The sequence below is a fragment of the Phalacrocorax aristotelis genome, chromosome 7 (genome assembly GCF_949628215.1).
Source record: "Phalacrocorax aristotelis chromosome 7, bGulAri2.1, whole genome shotgun sequence".
NCBI lineage: Eukaryota > Metazoa > Chordata > Aves > Suliformes > Phalacrocoracidae > Phalacrocorax > Phalacrocorax aristotelis.
Window position 1 is genome coordinate 17,402,415 of NC_134282.1, and position 19,541 is coordinate 17,421,955.

At 44.6% G+C, this 19,541-nt stretch overlaps 1 protein-coding gene across 10 annotated transcripts in view; it reads right to left on the reverse strand.

The window, feature by feature from the left end:
* Positions 1-19,541, reverse strand: part of LPP (LIM domain containing preferred translocation partner in lipoma) — a 341,524-nt gene that overhangs the window by 206,070 nt on the left and 115,913 nt on the right. For all 10 annotated transcript variants that reach the window (XM_075098979.1, XM_075098982.1, XM_075098978.1 and 7 more), the window contains one exon: positions 3,196-3,397. In XM_075098979.1, the coding sequence (XP_074955080.1) occupies positions 3,196-3,388 (193 nt within the window). In that variant the 5' untranslated portion in view covers positions 3,389-3,397. The remainder of the gene's footprint in view (positions 1-3,195; positions 3,398-19,541) is intronic.

Genomic DNA, 19,541 nt, shown 5'->3' on the forward strand with positions numbered 1-19,541 from the left:
CACGCCTTGAGTGCTTCCAGTCACATTAAAATGCTGCTGGTTTATAAACGGCTGGCTGTTGCAATTTCACTTTTTTTTTTTTCAGTCATTTAACCACTTCTAACTTGTTTTAAAGTTCCATTGAGTAGCTTTTAATCTGACTGATTTTTGTGCAGGTGTCGGGGGGGCAGGGAATCAAAGTCAAGGTGAGACCAAGAAAAAGCCTTGGTGGGAGGTGGGGTACAGCTGAGCCATTCCCTCCACCATGCACACGATGCCTGTTCCACAGCCTGTCTTTCTCCTGTACTTTCAACGTGTTCAAGAAGTAAACCCACAAATGCTATCAGCCAGACAGACCCGCTACATGCGAGTGACACACCCACAAAATAGTAATAAAGAAAACGCAAGGCCAAAGGATGCATTTGCCCGAATGTTAAAAGCAATGAGCTGAAGAAATGTCCAGGAACAGAATTTGCTCGTCTCCCAGAGAGATTCCTGATACCGTCCCTGCAGTCACTGGTAGCGGGGAGCCAAGTCTAGTGACAGGGCTGGGGCAGGCAAGGCTGTGCCAGGCTGTGATGCGCACCGCTGCTTTCTGCCCCATGGCAGCCCTGGCAGAGCCCTGCCCCGGAGCAGCGACACTGCCGGCACTCATCTCCAGCAGAAGGATGCTGCGCTGTGTGCTACCCTTGCGCTGGGTGGAAAGCCCATGTGCCTCCAGCAAAGTACCTCCGGAGGCACAGGAGAGATGAAAACACGCTGGGGTACAAGGGGATGCTGCAGCTCCTCCACCTACCAACACATAGCTATCCAGATGGGAAAGACCTGTGACAAACGAAGAACAAATCTAGGCAAAGCAGCTTGTGGCATCCCTTTACACAGGGAACCAGTGGGGCATGAAGCTGTCTGCCAGGCTGAATCATTGCTGCAAAAACAACAGAGGTCATTGAAGAAACAATTAGGGAGTCTGTAGGAGAGAAGGGAACCATAGAAAGTGAATGAAGCATGTTGGGCTAAGTATTTTCTCACTGTCCTCCCTCGCCTGGCAGATCCCAGAAGCCTCGTGTTCTCCGTGTTATATATGACTGGGCTAATGGCTTTGCACTGGCTGCTAACACCAACCAGCAGCGTGTCACCTTCTGAAAGTGGATTAGCTTAAGCTGCAGGCACACTGTCACATCACTAAGCCAGTTTACTGACCCGCTCTTGGCCAACCCTTAGCTCTTCCAGGCCTGGCAGAAGACGATGGGATCTCCAAAAGCCGAGGATCAGACAAGGCAAAGGATTAGCAGTGAAAAAGGCTTATTGTGAGCTCCCAATGTCTCCTGGTTTGTAACAGACCTGGCGATGATCAGCCGCTTGTGGGACTGGGTAGTCCGTGTTGCATGAGGAATGTTTGCATGCCTCGTCTCCCCTTCTCAGCCTGCAGTGTCTGCTCTGCTCTAAGGGAAAGCCTCCTTCCCCAAAGGCCAAGAAACAAATAATTTTTTTTAGAAGGTGATAATGCTCCTGAGTCACATATAAACGGATCTACAATCACTAAAGCACTCATAATTAAGGCATACTGACATTTTTAATGAAAAAAAAATAATTGTGGCTGATCAACAACAGTTTTCCTAGGGAAAAAAAAGTGTAATTTTCCATTATTATTTTAAATTTTAAGAGAATTAGAAAAATAAGATTTTCCACTTGACTGGAAGGTGACATTTTCGTTGTACTTCAGAAATGGATTTTTTTTTTTACTTTTTTAATTCCAAATGTCTTTCCCTTCATCTTACTCGCTAATGTTTTGTTAGTGAAAGCAACAGAACAGGTGCATATGACTTCGCTTTTCCCCTCCAACACATTTTCTTTTTTCGTTCTGAATTCTCCGAAGTTAGAGCGGCAGAGGGAAAAAAACAAAACACTCACCAGACTTTTCCAACTTTCCTACAAAACGTCCTTAACTTTAGAAAATCGCTCAAGTGTGAGATTTAATATGCTACTTTGTTTTTCTTTCTCCTTTCCGTTATTCTGTAGTCTTCCTGAAAATGCATACGCTTTGAAAAGATAGAGTAGAAAAAGGAAAAAAAAAAGATACGGATGACATTTATCTTATTGCACTCAACACAAAAGAGGGAAAAGTGGTGATGGAACAAAGTAGAGCATCCAAAACCAAGAATCAAAAGCTGGTTTGGCAATTTTCTTGAATACAGGTGAGTGTTATTTGGGGGGGGGAGAATGGACAGGAGGAGGGGGAAGAGTTTTCTAACCATAGTAAAACACTGGAAATAGAAAAGTCACTACTCTGCCAAGACAGATACCACTCTCTCTTAAAATCCTTGGATTCCACCTTGTTCCTGCTGCAGTAAGGCTCCACCACACACTCCCCACGGTCAGCTAGGGGCATCTCAGGTGCTCCAACTGGCAGGATTCCAGTTGCCAGACCCTAGAGGTGCTCCCAGCCATGTGCTCCCGCTGCCAGGAATTCCCTCCCTCCATGTGTCCACAAGCCAGGAACCCAATTCCCATGCTCTCTCCTTGACTACGTGAAGACAGGAGGACTTTTACAGCAGGAGGCAGAGGAACGCCGACACACGGTGATTGGCAGGCATTTGTTTTACTGACATAACAGCTCCAGAGGCTATTGCAATGGTCATGTAAATATCCTCAGAATTATATCATTAAATTATTTCATATTCAAGAGTGTTCCATAGTAGAGGGAAAAGAATAAAAGTAAAACTGAATCAAACCAGAAGGCTAGAGAGGAAGCACTCCTAGACCGATTCTACCAAACCTAGGCCCTACCACCTCAATTATACCCATACTCCCACAGCTCAGTCCCATGTTTGTAAAGCATTCCCATTGTGGTGGGATGAAAGAACCAATACTGAAAAGGTTGTTCAAGCCCCAGCCCCTTGGATCAATGCATACCAGCAGAGACCAAACAAGCAAAACCCCTTGAGAAGTACCGGTCTTGGACATAGGACACCTGCTTCCAGTGAAAAACATGAAAGATCTGTCCCCATGCCCTCCCCCAGCCCTGCACCTCTCAGGAGAGTAGCTAGCCACAGCAAGGGTAAGAGATACCTTCACATTCTTCTTGATCTGAATGATCTAAAACAGGGAGGCTCCCACAAACTCATCAAAGAGCAAGTCAAAAAGCAGCCTGTGTTAGCAGTCAATTCCTCTGAATTAGACAGTTGAGGTTCCTTCCTAAAAAAATTGAACACTTACCATCACCTCCTGGTTGCTTGTAGGGGTTGTACTTTGGCTTGGGGGCAACAACAGGTGCAAACTTCTTTGGTGTCTGCTGGGTGGACACCGAGATGCTGGGAGTCCCAAAGGTGTGTGTTGTCTCCATCCTTGCAGTAACGTGACCAACAGGCTCGTTGGTACTCTTGGGTGGCAGCCAGGATGGGTGGGACATGGTTCAGATCTGAGAGGAAAGGCAAAGACAATCACAGATATGTTAGGAATTTAGGCTGCAGAAATAACAGTTGCTAACCTACTGCTTTTCTGGTTTATAAAATGAAACGCACAAAACCCTTTAACATATTTAACTTGTGCATGCTTATCTTTAAACATATTGGTCCTAATGTATAGGAATTATGATGCAAACATGTCTCTATTCCCCCAGTACGTCAGAATTACTGATCAGCTCATTGGTGGTGCCTGCAAAAAGCATCACACTCTTCCTCTTCAAACCAAAGCAGAGGTAGGCTGATATCCTGGAGAAGCCTGGCAATCCCACCATCCATTCAGCACAGTAGTGATATATTTGCCTTTCCCTGTTAGGCTTTCGTGAGTATGTTAATGTACAACACTGCAGGTGCTCTGGGGACGAGTGCAGTCACAGATAGGCAGACACACTTCCAAAATACACCCTTAGCACTTTTCACATGTCATTTAGGACCCCACATCCCAGTGACTTTCATTCAAACTTTTAAGAAAAAGGGATTCAAAATCAGCTAATCATTCTTGATGCCTCCACTTCTGAATGCACAGCTTAAAATGTTTTAAAAGCATGTCAATTTTGAAAAAATGCCAGAATCCCACAACCGCTGACAACCAGGCCCCTTTTAGACATCTCAACTTGTGTAACAGAAAACAGAGGCAGCCCAAATCATTATTTATTTATGAAAACCTTGGCTTTGGCCTCTTAAAAGCCTACATCACTTTTGAGAACTGGACTTAGACGCTGCTGAAACATTGCCCATAAAAAACCTGTTCATTGCAATGAGCAAGGGCTTTTCACCCCACACAAACCACACTTGCTGGGTAGCAGCGATGGTCCTACAGTACCATCAGATGGTCCTACAGAGGTGGATCTGAGATGCGATGAGGAAATGAAGACCCCACACAGACAAAAGCCAATACTATTTTTGAGCACCCAGTCACTTCTTCCCACACTTTGCTTTGGTGTCAGGACTCCTCTAGGCCACTGAAACCAGCAGGCAGCTACAACCCAATCAGGAAATATTTGTTTTAATCATGGAGAAGGATCAGTGCAAGAGATGGCACCAGGCCATGGGAGACATTAGCAGACTGCCATTGCAGAAAAATACTTCCATCTGGGAGCAACGGGGCAAAGCAGAGGCACTGCTGATTTGGAGAGAGGTGGTCCCTAACTGCAGCAGCCAGTGGAATCTGCTGGGGCTGAGATGTGAAAGAGAGCTGTAGCTCTGTTGAGCGTGGCAGTGAAGGGCTGTATTAGCTGGTGTGAACAGTCTTCTGAGCTGAGGGTAGGAAGAGGAAAGGGGACAGAAAAAAGGTGGTCCCTGGCAGGTGTAAACTCCCTTAGAGTGAAAACATTACCAAAGTCCACAGTGCTACAGCGCTCTCACTATTTTCACACAGCTCTGTGGTCATGCATGCAGCCATCTATTTGAATGGCTCGTGAGGAAGTATTTCCAAAGCTGAGAAGTGCAGCCACATACAGCTCACTAATACCACACAGGAATCACAGAATGGTAGGGGTTGGAAGACACCTCTGGAGGTCATCTTGTCCAACCCCCCTGCGTGAGCAGGCACACCTGAGCAGGGGGCACAGGAACGCATCCAGGCAGGTTTTGAATGTCTCCAGGGAAGGCGACTCCACAACCTCCCTGGGCAGCCTCTTCCACTGCTCTGTCACCCTCACAGCTGGAATGTGACCACAGTTCTACTCCTAGCCTACCTCGGCATATTCTTGGTGCCTCACAGCCAAGTCTTCTATGCACACATGGTTCTCAGAGAAGCAAACAAACTCAGCTCTTCAACTAGCCCCCAGGATTATATGGAACATTTAGGGAGGAAGAAGGCATATCTGATAGCATATTTAAGTCTACCTAGAGAAAACAAAGCAGAAATCACACTTCATTTCCTCCTTTCTCTTAATTTGGGTTCACACATCACTAGAAACAGCAAGACTAAGCTGTTGGTCTCAGGAGCAGAGCTTTTTTGCCAAGTCATCCTGACTGGCAAAGCACCTGCATCCTACAAGCTTCATGGTGGAGCAAATTCAGCGGAGTTCTTTTTCAAAGAAGCAAACAAAGACTCTTGTATATGTACTAGAGAAAGTAGTCCTGTGGGGTCATACATGGATAACCTTGTCCTAGCAATTTGCTGTTAGCAATGGTGAGTCAGTCTGGGGGACAGGAGCAAGGTCTCCACATGGTAGTGTGGGGACAGTTCCTCAAGCTAACAACAGTGACTGATAAAACCAATGTGTGTGTATATATGTGTGGTTATTCCAGCCCAGTAAGTTTTCTCCAGGTAACAGGTTTCCTACCTGAGGAGTCACTTCTACTTAAGTCCCAATGTGTGACTCAACACTAGGAGACAGACAATTTGTGGTCATTTTCTACCTCCATCGCTCCTTATGTGGGAGACAAACTGGTGAGTGCCAAATATCAGCCCCAACACTTGTGGCTTACTCTCATCGTGCAGTCTGACTGCTCAGTGTACATGCAGTGGTTTCGCGATCCCTACCCCTGGAGGACAAGCCTGTTGTGCTACACATCTGATACCAGTGAAAGGAAGGCACTGGAGCCAGCATGAAACGGACTGGCTAGAAATGAGGCAGACAGGAGTGTGGCAGGAGATGGACAAGCATCCAAGGCTCAGCTGCAAGGACATGACTTTCTCTCCCGCATATGCCTCCATTCCAACCTTACATTAACAGTGTGGAGTATCATTCTGAAAGCAAGAAGTAAAAGGCAGGTCCTCCCTATAGGGCCAGAGAGGAAACCAACCACGACGGGTGGGGGCGGAGGGCACGCGAACCGCGCTCGCACCGCCTGGTACTTCCTGTTACCAACACCAGCCCTGATGGACCAAGAAAACAACTGCCACTTGAGCAGTATGATTCACCTACACTGCTGCCTCCTCTTCCCACATCCTTCAAAAATTTAAAACGCAGCAATAAAACTCAGGCAACTGTCTAGGTTTTAAGAGCAGAAAGCAATGAGGGCACTCAGCCTTAAGAGCTAAACAGGGTAACTCTGCACTCTGCAGAGTTATTACCTCCAAAGACAACTACACTTTACCCATTGCTAAAAGCATTCCGGAGTTTCATTCCTACAGGTTTCAAGCTCCTGGCTTGACATCTCATATGAAAGAGTGTCCCACTGTGTGAAGCACCCTCAGACCCTGGACATTACCTCCATACTGATTCAAAGCAAAAAAAAAAAACAAAAAAAAACCCACCAACAAAAAATCTCACCATTCCTGTCCCAGCAGCACCCTAGTTGTTCCTCAACCACCTCCCAGGCCACACTCCTTGGTCCCAATGAGCTCTCAGGTCTGCCAGGTTCATGGCAGGGATGGGTTGAGTGATGCACAAACCAAGACTACCTGCTTCAGTACCCTGGTTGCACAGCGCTGGGGATGCCCAAAGACAGTGTGAATTTTCATGAATTAGCTTAAAAAGCATAGTGCTCTTATGGACAGTTTGGGAGCATGAAGACCACACTGCTGTAACTCAATTGCTGTCTGTAAGCTGGCATGCAGCTCCATCTCGGCTACCCTCTAAACACATTTGTCATGGCAGCAGTGGTATTTTCTAATTGCTTCCCCATTAGCCTTTTCTCTTCCTCTTTCTCCCCCTCTCATTTTTTTGTTATGCATTTGCTGCCACTCACTTTTGCTATCTGTGCCTTGACAATGTTTTCAGCAAGTTCCCTTTTCCTCATCTGTTCCGGCCCCAGCTCCCTAGCCTCAATTAAATTTAGCCTAACTACTTTGCGAGATCATAAAAAAGGAAAATGAATGAATCTCTTTTTAACAGCTGTATTTGTTGTTATTTTTCCCCCCATTTTTTCATCTACTAAAAGGCCCAAAGCAAAGCAAAATCTAAGGGAAAGTGGCTTGCAGATAGGCACAGCTCCCCACCTCTCTCTGCAGACTTAGTCAGGGTGCTCCACCATGGAGAATTCAGACAAAGCCATCATCCCTCCCTCACCATTCCCTGCAATATTGCCTGGTTCTGACTGAAAATATTCTGATTTTCAATCAGAAGCTTCTTTGGAGCAAAAGAGATAAACATTTTGTGATGTGGACAAGTAACAGTAGAGGGAAACCCGGGCTTATAAGCAATCCTCTTACTCTAAACTTACTCTTGCACATGCCACTGTCTGTGTTGCTGCGGTTCCTGCACTTGGATGAGAACCTCCAATAAGTAAAGACAGTGCTTTTCTGGCTAGGCAGCAAACATATTCCACTTTTGACTCAGAGGTGTTTCCTTCAAAAAAAAAAAATTTTTTCTGCCAGTTCGACAGAAACAGTATTGTTTTCAGAAGTTCCTAGATAGATGTGGGATGTGGGGGATTGCAGAGGTCACCAGCAGCAAGAAGGCTAGAGTCACCGAGAAACTCAAAGATTAAAAAGAACAAGCTGTATTGGATATTGCAGACTTGAGAGGAACATGAAACAGGAAAAACACAATTAAGGGAGCATCAAGATTGATGGGTGGGGTGAACCCAAGAAGCAGGACCAGAAAAAAGATCCTGGAACATGCACACTGGTAGGGGGTAATACAGTAAGGTGGATCCGCTCACCTTGGCCATCAGGGATGGAGCTGTTACAATAGCTGCATTACACATTTCTGAGGGTAAATACAGCAAACTCCTCCTTCATGTGTAATAGCAGATGGAGTAAAAAAAAAAAAACCATCAAACCCACTGTGGTTGTCCAAAAACAATCCCCCCCCCCCCATCGAATAGTGAATCTCATCAGCCTTTTACTGGACAAGCCAGCTGTTGCTGCTCCTTGCATGCCAAATAAAATATATTAAGGGCCTGATCCATCTGTTGCTCAAGTCAATGGATGGACTACAGAGCTCTCACTGAAAAGTTAAACTGCAGGTTAAATCTACAGTTGCCCCCACATTTCTGCTCCACGCAAATCATTTGTCAGGCTTGGTTCCCCTTCCATGAGCCTCTTCCTAATAAACGTGACTAAATCTAGCCCTCCAACATTTGACACAGCCAGGCAGGAATGACCTTTGTCACCAGAGCCCATGCCCCTGGGAACCTCCCACAGAGACAGCAACCTCTTGCTTTCCCCATCAGTGCCACATCTCCCTCTCTCTTGGCTGAAGCCTTCTGCATTTCTGCCTGCCACTCTCACACAGCCATCCTCCTTGGTCAGCAGTAACTCAACAGCTCTGTTCCTTATCTAGCTGCTACAAGCTTTTCTCATGACTCCTTACTCACTGACCACCCTGGCAATACCCCTTTCCCAAATTCGCTGCCCCACCCCAGATAAAAATCTCCTAAATCTGTCTTATGTCACCGCTTTGAAAGTCCTCGTGACCATCTTGTCTAAGCCTTCTGCACTATGCAGGGCACTGAACTCTACCCAACTATTCCTCCACGAAGCTTTTCTTGAGCTAAAGAATATTTGTTAGAAAGTACATGTAGCCTCAACTGAAGGAATGCAATTATTGGGGAATCTGCTGCAGCATTAGGTAAATTGTTTGGGCAAGCAATTAAGCACCATAATTATAGTTTCTCCTTTATGTCTGGCTCCACTTCCACCACTGGATTTTTTTTATGCTCCTACCATCTGCATTACAGACCTGCCTCTCTTCCTTGCACAGATCCTTTCAGAACACAGCCAGGTCATTGGCTAAATCAAATCAAAACATTTAAATTAAGTATCAATTAAACTCACTGTGAAGAGCAGACTTCTCTTGATTCATTCATGTATATTTACTCTGAACTCTTCAATTTTTCAGCAACCTTTTATGAAATGGTGGATGCTAGCATAAGACCATTTTTTTCAAGAATGGTAACTTAAAATGGAAGGGATAAAGTGATGAATAATATCAAAGACAAAAACCAGACTGGAATCAGCTGTGGCTGCCCGCGGTTCAGTTATCCTTCCTTCCTTGGAAGCATTAGTCATCACCTACTTTTGGAGGCAGAGGATAAGACCGGACTAACCATAATAAATAACATTAAGAGCAAAGAGTGAAATCATGCCACATAAATAAGGAAAACGGTGTGCTCTGTTTCTATCATTACAATGATCTTAATGCTGTAAGTTCAGAAAATTCTAACCATGAAAGCATATACCACAGCAGAGGAACTGGAATCCACGAATCCCATGATGAGACCGCATTATCTAAAAATGTCAGACCAGGAATATCAATAGAAGATAATACCAGGTAGTAATAAAAGCCTGACAAGGTGGGGTTTTGTCCTTTTTTTTTTTTTTTTTAATGGGGTGGGAGGGGGGAGGGAATGTGTGGGCAAAAGTGCGTGTTTTTGCTTTTAATTACAGGATGTCATTCACCTTTGAGAAGCAAAGGTAAAACAAAGAGGGTTCCAAGTCAATTTAGCCTCATATCAGATAAGCAATGGAAAGGTAGAGTAGCAATTTGTCTGCTCTTGAAAGTGTAAGTACATATATCACTGAGACAGGCTGGCTTTTCTGTGATTAGACTGTACCCAAATAAATCTTCATTTCATTTTCATATTTATAACATGGACCAAATACTCCTTGGATGTTGATGGACTTTGCCAAGACAGAAGAATTTGTCCCTGAGTTAATTAAGCTAATGCTTCATAGTGGGTAGCAACAGGGTTTAACAAAAAACGAGCAACAACAGTCTGTGCTTCCAGACAGTCTGCTCTGTCTGCCATCCCACTCTTTCCTACATCCACTGGGTTTGATGTAGGTCCATAACGTTCTGTCTTAGTATCACCCATGCACAGTTAACCATTGCTCCTAAGGCCAAGGGACCGACTAGATACAGGGAGCCATGACCCTGTTTGCTGACAGTAGATGCAACTGGAAGCCCCACTGCAGTTTCTCTCTGATACCATTCTGGAACACGATCAAGGCATCCCCTTCCCTGGATAACCCAAGTTTGTCTCCAAGGGCTTACTAGAGCCATGTGTAGTAAGGCAGACTGCATTCTCCCCACTCTCCCTGAGCCTCCATCCAAGTAAAAGAACGCAAAGAGAAAATTTTTGACTTTGCTTCACCTTCCGAGTTTTAAAAATTGGCTCTAGCAGTGAACCAAGGGGACACCCTTCATGATGCAAAATCATGCCACACATTGCCCGTTTCAGTTAGAGGTGCAAGCCACAGGACTGGATGTTTCTACTCTCATAGCCCAGAAGGCCAACCATATCCTGGGCTGCACCAAAAGCTGCGTGGCCAGCAGGTCGAGGAAGCTGATTCTGCCCCTCTACTCCGCTCTGGTGAGACCCCACCTGCAGTGCTACGTCCAGCTCTGGAGCCCTCAGCACAGGAAGGACATGGACCTGTTAGAGCGGGTCCAAGAGGAGGGCCACAAAAATGATCCGAGGGGTGGAACACCTCTCCTGCGGGGACAGGCTGAGAGAGTTGGGTTTGTTCAGCCCGGAGAAGAGAAGGCTGCAGGGAGACTTTATTGTGGCCTTTCAGTACTTAAAAAGGGACTACAGGAAGGATGGGGGCAACCTTTTTAGCAAGGCCTGTTGTGACAGGACAAGGGATAATGGTTTTAAGGTAAAGGAGGGGAGATTTAGCCTGGATATACGGAAAAAATTTTTTACAGTGAGGGTGGTGAAACACTGGAACAGGTTGCCCAGAGAGGTGGCAGATGCCCCATCCCTGGAAACATTCAAGGTCAGGCTGGATGGGGCTCTGAGTAACCTGATCTAGCTGAAGATGTCCCTGCTCACTGCAGGACTAGATGACCTCTAAAGGTCCCTTCCAACATAAACCATTCTATGATTCTATGACTCTAAGCTTGTTTGTCTTCGTTTTTTTTGCCTGAAATTCCCAAAAGCACAAACCCAAATTCCCTGCTAAAATACCGTTCTTCACCTCCACTCCCCTAATTAGCCCAAAAAGCAGTAATTGAGGCTGACCAGAGAGATTTGCTCTTTACAAACTCCTACAGCTGCTTGTTTCTCTTGGCACTGTTCCCCTTTGAATGTTAAATTAATTTATTTGTCCATTTATGGCCATTGATCTCTATCCATGAAGCTTTCCTGCTTCTTGTGGCCTCCAAAAGAGAATATAATGTCAAAATTCTGGTCTCATTAGAGGTCTTTAACCAAACATAGGAAGTGCCATAGGTACTTACAAACTCAGCCCAAGCTCTCCAGGGATGTCTTTCCCATATGGTACTACTTATCCTCATCAATTTTACATCATATGGGAAATTATGTGATTTGGGGAAATTGTGATTCCTTTTGAACTCCCTTAATCATTGCCGATCTGCAGAACATCTCACCAAATTTAAGTCCCATAATATTGAGTCCAAAGAAGTTCCTCCCTCAGACTCTTCTAGCAGCAAATTAACTCTGGTCCTTCATGCTTCTCAAACACAGCACATCAGCACATCTCAAACATCAGCACATCAGCAAGCAGGAGACACAGGAACAACTCTGAACACTCGGAATCCTGTGCATGGAGCTGACATGACCCTGATCACAGGTTAGCAGTGGAGAGCTAACAGGAGTCAACCAAGCCACCAAGCGACTCAGAGACACGATGAAGAAGAATAGAACATGTTATCACCCTCCAGTGACAGCCTTCGTAACCATATGCAAACTTGATGCACATGGACTCTTGACTCCTTACGGCACAACTCTTCCTGAAATCAGGTTTCTCTGCTTGCACCCATTTTACACTGTTCCTGGACATTTCTTGATGCTTTGCTTTAGTCTTTGACAGCAGATGTCAGCTGGAGCAAGTTTAAACCTTCCTTTCCCCTCAGATACAGAGTTTCTTCCAGTGGCCTGGAAAAGGCAGGGTTTTGTATTGTCAGCTCAAGCCCCTCAAAATAAATAAATAAATAAATATAAAATCAATGTCACTTCTTCAGTTAAGCAGAGCTGAAAGCATTCAGCACTTTCCCACTGTGGGACATCACTAACGTAATCACAGGAATTAAAGGAGAAAGAAACCTAGTTAGAGCACTGCCTGTGCTGAATTATTCCTCGAAGCATATAATCTAGTACCATCTCACTCTGGTTTTAACAGCTTCAATCAAACTTCCATGGGATCCTCCAGCAGAATTTATTTAAGCAGAACTTTGAGCAAGGGGCTGGCCCAGATGACCTCCAGAGATCCCTTCCAAAATCAATTATTCTATGACTCTAAAACCCCAGACTTCCAGCTGTGACTTTATCTGCACTCAAAAGGGTTTGCAGCAATACAGCTGTATCCCACTTAATATATGCCAGCAATATCACCTACTGTCAACGCAACATTATATTCCTTATTCTCTAGTTGCAATGGTTCACAAATGAACACAGCATGTGCATATTCTTTTAACTAAATAACCAATAATTGGAAAACTTTTTTTTTCTAGCATGGCTGCATCCACACTGCATTATTTACCAGCAGATCCACACCAGTTTGGGATGTGACTTTTGTTTTATGTACTAAGTCACTACAACTTCTACAGTATTACTCAGACATAACAGGAAGACAGCAACTCCATAGTTGAGATCGTAAAGGCAGTAAAGAACATTCTATATCATACAACGACACTTGCTGCAGGTTAACATCACCATGAATATAGTTCATCAGATACCAACCCAATATCACATTCATTCTTCATTGAAATGCTGCTTCTAGGACAATTTTGGTATCAACCAAGAAGTTACCCTTCCTTAAGTTTCTCAGCCCATTTCTCTCATATCAGCTTCAGTAGTGGAAAAGGTAGAAGGGCAAACTAAACATAAAACCCTTTTCTTTCTGAGTATAACTGCATTAGTAGTTTTGGGATTAGGTGCAGGCTATTTGAATTTGACTGCTGCTGCAAAACACGCACATAAAAGCTGATGAAGGAGATCTTCCTTTTACAGCCATGTCACATCCTCTTGTTGGATGACAAACTAGGCTTTAAAATCCCAATAAATTGAACTTGACTGGCCCATGTGCATTGAAACAAAGAGATACTACTGGCTCCCTGGAGATAGATCTATCTAATCTAATACAACTCTAATGACCACATTACAATTTCACCAGAGAGCAGGCTGATTCTTGACTTCTGTGGTATGAGACAACCCTCAGCAGCTCCAAACATAATCATATTGGATAAAATGTTAATCCAAGGCCTCAGCCACTTGTGGTCACAACAAACCCCAGGGCAATTGCAATGGAGGAGGTAGACCTGGTGGCCTGCCCAAAATGCTTACTCAAATACAGCAAAATTTGTGGTTGAGCCTTAAGAGTTGAGCCAGGAGGTAGCTCTGAGCCAGACAAATTTCTTCCAATTCTTAAAGCTTCTCTTCCTGATAACCTGACCTACAAGTTTGTGAAGGTGTTGCTGTACCACAATGAAAAGTTTGAGGTGGATGTTTCAGAACTTTGTGTATAAAATGAGAGAGGAAATATATTAATAGGGATAGCAAAAGAACAAGCAGAATGATGCAGGAAGTTTATTTTGGGAGTCTCAGACTATGAGCTCCCTTACACAAATACTGTTTTCCTGTGCACAATTTATTTTCAAGATCCCTCTGCCAAAAAAAAGCTGCCTTTATTCCTTCTATTCCCATATTCTTTGTCTTGCCTATAGTACAGCTCAGTACTCGGCTTCCTCCTTCAGAAAGGCACTGCCAAGCAACTTAGAGCTTACTCATCAAATAAAATGGTTAAGGGACCGGACTTCTCAAACAGTGGAGACATACTGGAATCAGGCTTATCAAGACAGTCCCCCATAAGAGAAAAGAAATATGGACAACAAGAGATGGCAAGGTTAAAATTGTTAGAGCAAGCCCAGGCTATTTGGATGCTGATGCTGGCTGTAAACAAGAACGAACCGTGCAGAACTAACACTCAGCTCAGCAGTGAGATACCAACAAAGACCCCAGTGGGACCAAATAGGACCATGGCAGCATACTGACATGTAGATAATTGTATTAGCTTTGCAGAGCGCTGTGTGTATATGTCTCAGTCTGGGGAGAAACAGCAAGGATCTGAACTCAGTAGAGAGTGGGAAACTGAGGCAGAGTGAACAAGGAAGCAGTGCAGAGCTTGAGGTCCTATCCAGCAAGGCTAGCATGGGTGGAGGTGGGGGTTTTTATTTATGGTGGGTTCCCTGCACTACTCTTCTGAAACAGCTGTGGTTGCAGCAGAAAGTCAGCTGCCACCATCCCTGAAAGAAAACAGATCTGCAACTGGCAGTGCGAACTCCAAGCCATTGAAAGGATTTCTGTGAAAGGAAAAGGAGCTGCAGCCCAGAATACGGGCACAGGATGGGCTCCACTCAAGGGCCAATGCCACTATAACCTTCTTGTGACACCTCAAAGAGCTGGCAGTATGAATCAGACTTTGAAACTGTAATGACTAAAAAGCAAGCAATTAAATCAATTAATGGGCAGGAACTGTGTCCAGGATTAAAACCTTTAATCCTCAATTCTTTTCCTCCCACTTGATCCACTTTTCCTCCCCCAGATCCCAAGCTGTTCTAGAAGTCACAACCTCAAGTATGCCAAATCGCTGGACGATTTCTCCTCCTTCTGGAGCACTGCACCAACCTGTGCCTCATTTTTGGCAGCTTAGCCCATGGCACCTTGCAAATAATCACGGGAATTAGCCTTTTTCCTATGGAAAAATCCTATACCCTAACATGCAGAAGAGTGATTGCTGCCAGATGGCTGGGAACTGATGCTGTGTAAAGATCGCTAATGGAAGCAAGATATTGGAGTACACGAAAACTGTAGGAAGGGAAGTACACAGATCCCTTCGTATTAACAGTGAGAAAAAAGACCTCGTCTCTGAGTTTCCCAACAACAGGTGATTTAACATCATCAAGACATGAGCATCCCAATGTATTCTTGTCTCCCTTTTGAAACACAAAGCAAAAATAAAGATTTAAGTGCTTCCTTCTTTAAGAAGCTGAAAGCCTGCAGTACTGTCAGGAAAGAAAAAGCATCTCTGCAAGGTTACCCAGTCCTGCTTTTAGCAGGAGACTGGACTATCACCAACATGAGACATAGGACTTGCTGGGGCTTTGTCTCTTAAAACCTCCAAAATGGAGAATCCCCTGCTATCTGGTGACTTGTTCAAGCATTTCACTACTTTCCCATTGAAAATGTTTTTCCAGCTCTCCAGCTGAATCTCCCAATCAACTATGCATGTCCGTGGCATTTTATTTTGCCATGTGGACAGAACCATTTGGCTCTGCCATCATTGCAATTCCCCTGGCAGTAGTCATAGGCTGCTGCTGGATCACTCCCTTGCCTCCTCTCCACCAGATGATGCAAAGCTCCCTCGGCCTCTTCTTGTAGGTCATGTGCTCTAGGTCCTTCACTGCCCCAGTAGCCCTCCTCTGGACCCTGTCCAGCTCTTCAACATCCCACCTCCACTGGAGGACTCAAGACCAATTAACAGCCTTGCCAGCAGGGAGTAAAGGTGAACAATAACTCTTCTCAGTCTGCTGTCTGGGCTTCTAAAGAAGCAACCCCATATGTGGTTTGCTTTATTGGTAATGGTAGCACACATTGGGCTCACATTTGACCTGGTGTCCACTGCCGACTCCAGGTCCTTTTGTCAAGGAATAAAAGAGAATAAAAGGCATATTTTGAGATGGTCCCTAAGCTGGAGGAGCTCCAGAATGTCCATGGCCACATGGATAGGAGGGTAAGCCATAACGTGATGTCGGCTACACCTATGCCATTTGCAATAAACACAACACAGAGTTCATTGAGAAGATGGCTGTTCAAAGAGTGGTGTTCTGGAAGCACAAGGAAATGGGTGAAGAAGAATATTAAGAGCAAAGGCAAGCATGCCATGCCACTCTGGAGCACATCAAGATAAAGTTCTGTTTTGGTAACTGTAGGGCATTAGTTCTGCTCTGAACAGAAACTTGTGACTGATGACAAATGCTTGAGATTTGATTTTCAATTCTTCTTCGAAACTCATAAAACCACTAAGCACCAGCCTAGGAAACTGTTGGTGTCCCCTTTCAGCTTAGTGTCCGTTCATTCAAGAACAGTGATACTCAAAACTCTCGGAGGTAATTCCTCAGCTGGTACAAACCACAGTGCCAGCAATGAAGTTAACTCAGCCAGGCATCCACACTGGCCTTGCAATTTTACTAAACAAGCTCATCATATTAAAAAGCTGACCTGAATTGCTCCACCACTATCACATTAGTATCTTCTGTTTTTGACCACCCAAATTAATCATTTGTTCCCCTTCCCAGAAATCAGTATGAAGTTTTGTTGTGACACAAGAGTTTCCATACTAGACTGCCCACAACTGTTCCCTAGATGTGAAACAGCTCAAATCTGACAGTCTCCAGGAAAACATTACAGTGCTCATCCACCTTCACTGCACCTTCTAAGAAGGGGGGGGGGGGGGGGGAGGAAGGGGGAGTGGAAAAGAGGAAATTAGTCATGAGCAGAGGGAACTTTGAGGGAAGGAAGACCCAAGCTTTTAATGTACCTGGAGATAGTAATACACCATTGTGTTTTAGCCACTGCCAGCAACCACTTGTGTTCTGCTTTTGAACTACTCTAGGGCAGCTGGGCCACGCAGCTGGTGAGTGCACACACAGCTCAGTTAATCAAATCCCCTCCAATAGATGCTACCACTATCTCACAAGTCTAAGGCAAAGCATGTTCCCACACACAACTGTCTGCAAGGCATTTCAGCATGCCTTTGCTGGTTAACGCATGTATTTCTCCTTTCAAAGTAACACAGTTGCCAACACCTTAATCATTCCATGGGGACCTTCAACTCCACCAGTCCCTTAAGTGCTTCATTACCTCCAGCACACTCCTGCAGAGCTCACATCCCAGTTGAGCTATATGAGCTCAGCTCTCTGTCAGCTAAAGAAAGCAGACTGAACTGTAGGAGATCAGAATCTGCAAATCAGGTCTAACAGCCTATCTACCATCACTCTTTGTTCCCGCAAGTTTGGCCTCGTTTACTGCAAAATATCTAGGACAAAAGGCAAGACAGCAACAACAAACCACCTTTGAGACTGAAATTATTGCATGTTTCTTTTCATGAGATCCTGCGGGAGAGGAGATGCTTGCTCCTCTGCATGGACTCTCTAAGGGGCTATGGAGACCAGCCAAATAATGTTAACTGAGGCACCTGAGTTGCATGTACATTCCCAAAGCTTGCTTGTTTTTAAGTTAGAAACTGGTGCCTGAAGTCATAAAAATACTACATTTTGAAACTGTATTGATATGTTCTTGGCACAGAAAAAAATAAACTGCAAACGCAACCAATACAGAAACTTGAGCTGCCCTTTGTTTCTAAAGGACTTAAAACACTAAGGGGAAAACCTAAGCAACAAATTAAATTGATCCATGGAAAGATGCAGTCTGTTAGGACTGGAACGCAGATACCTATTTTGAAACTAGCTCGAGCACATGATGGCATAACCTACCCCTTGAAGTTTCTATGTTGTGCCCATCAGGTTCCTTGAGATGACACTGCTGGAGACATCATCCCGAGGAACAACCTCCCAGGAAATTCCCTTTTTAAAGCAAGCTACCTCAGTGCCATTTTTTGTGAAGCAACGCCACCAGGCAACACCTTCACCTGCTCTCTTCATGCCGGCTCTGCCGGTCCTCCTCTGCAGCCTTCTCTACAGTCCATCACCCTTCCAACTGAAGTTATGATCTAATGGCTCAAGATTATATAGAAAGGTTATTTAACCATGCAAGAAATACAAACATATGCACATGTCTATGCATACACATGTACACATCCCTGTTGTTTTCTGATTCTACATGATTTGCTCAGGAAACTGGTGGAGGGAAAGGATAAGAGAAACCAACAGTTGTTCACATGGATCAACACTTCCAGGCTCTCTCTTTTGCAGCTCATCTCACTCATACTTGTGGTTTCAACATGTGACTCACATTAGGCCCCTCTGCTCCCCATTTGATGGTTCTGCTAAACAGATGTGATTTTATTTAGTCATAGAGCCTGCTTTTTACACTGCTTCTTTGTAGAACAGATGGGATTTTTTCTCCTCTTCAACAATATTCAGATAACAATAATACCCAGTGCACAGGTTTGCTTGACAATTTCATATGAAAAGGAATAACACACGAACACAGACATGATCTCACAGTAGCTCTCTTCAGCAGCTAGGACACACCACAAGAGGCAATGGTACTGATGGAGAACGCCAAACTGCAATACCAGCAACATCTAGAGAAGCACAAGATCTCAGGGATCCCTGAGGTCAGCCCCATAATTTCAGGCAAATGAATGATGCACACATTACCTAGCAGGGTCCAGAAGACACAACTCCACCAACTGCCCATCACAAATGGTGTCTCCCCACGTGAAAGCTCTCGTGGAAGAGAGGGCTGAAGGGTAAGCTCCTGCAACATTCATGGGGACATGAAACCATATGCATCTCCTGGGACTCCTCAGCATGGTGAAATAGTCTGGAAAAGCTATTCACTCCCTGTGTGGGCATTCCTCTTTCTGCACTGAGAGTACGTTTGGCAATAGAAGAAGCAGAACTGCACAAAGGCCCTCTCAGAGCAGAATAAGACTGCCCACATGAGAAGTACACTCGGAATAGCTATTGCACTTTAAATTCACACCCTGGCTTTGTTTCGCAATATTCTCCCTGTGCAGAAAGGCCCTAGGCTTTAGATTCAATTTCTGCCTATATTATCAATAGCTAAGCACTGCTCCTATCCGAGGGTAGGATATGGCCTATACAAGAGGCCAAAGTACAATCTCTGAGGAGAAGGATGAGCTTCGCATTTACTTTGTGCTATCCTGTATATGGATGCACCTCTATACTGCTTTAATAACTGAACACTGATGACTTCACCCTAGCAAATGCTATGTGGGTAAGCGATTTCTGCTTTACCACAGAAACCCAGCACAGGATATGTATACAGGGCATACACGAATGTCATGCCCACACCTGTGCAAGGATCCAATCCCTTTCCAAAAGCTACAGCCACATCCCTCAGTCACAGCTTTGCCCTCCATCCGTTGTCCACCTGTTACAAAGATGACCTCAGTTTCTAGAAGAATCTACTTAGGACTTTCATTAACTCACCAGAAAAAAAAAATTATATATACACACACACACTAAGTGTAGCTATATTAAAACTTGGGTTATCTGCAGAATGAGACTCCAAGTTTCAGAAGGGAAA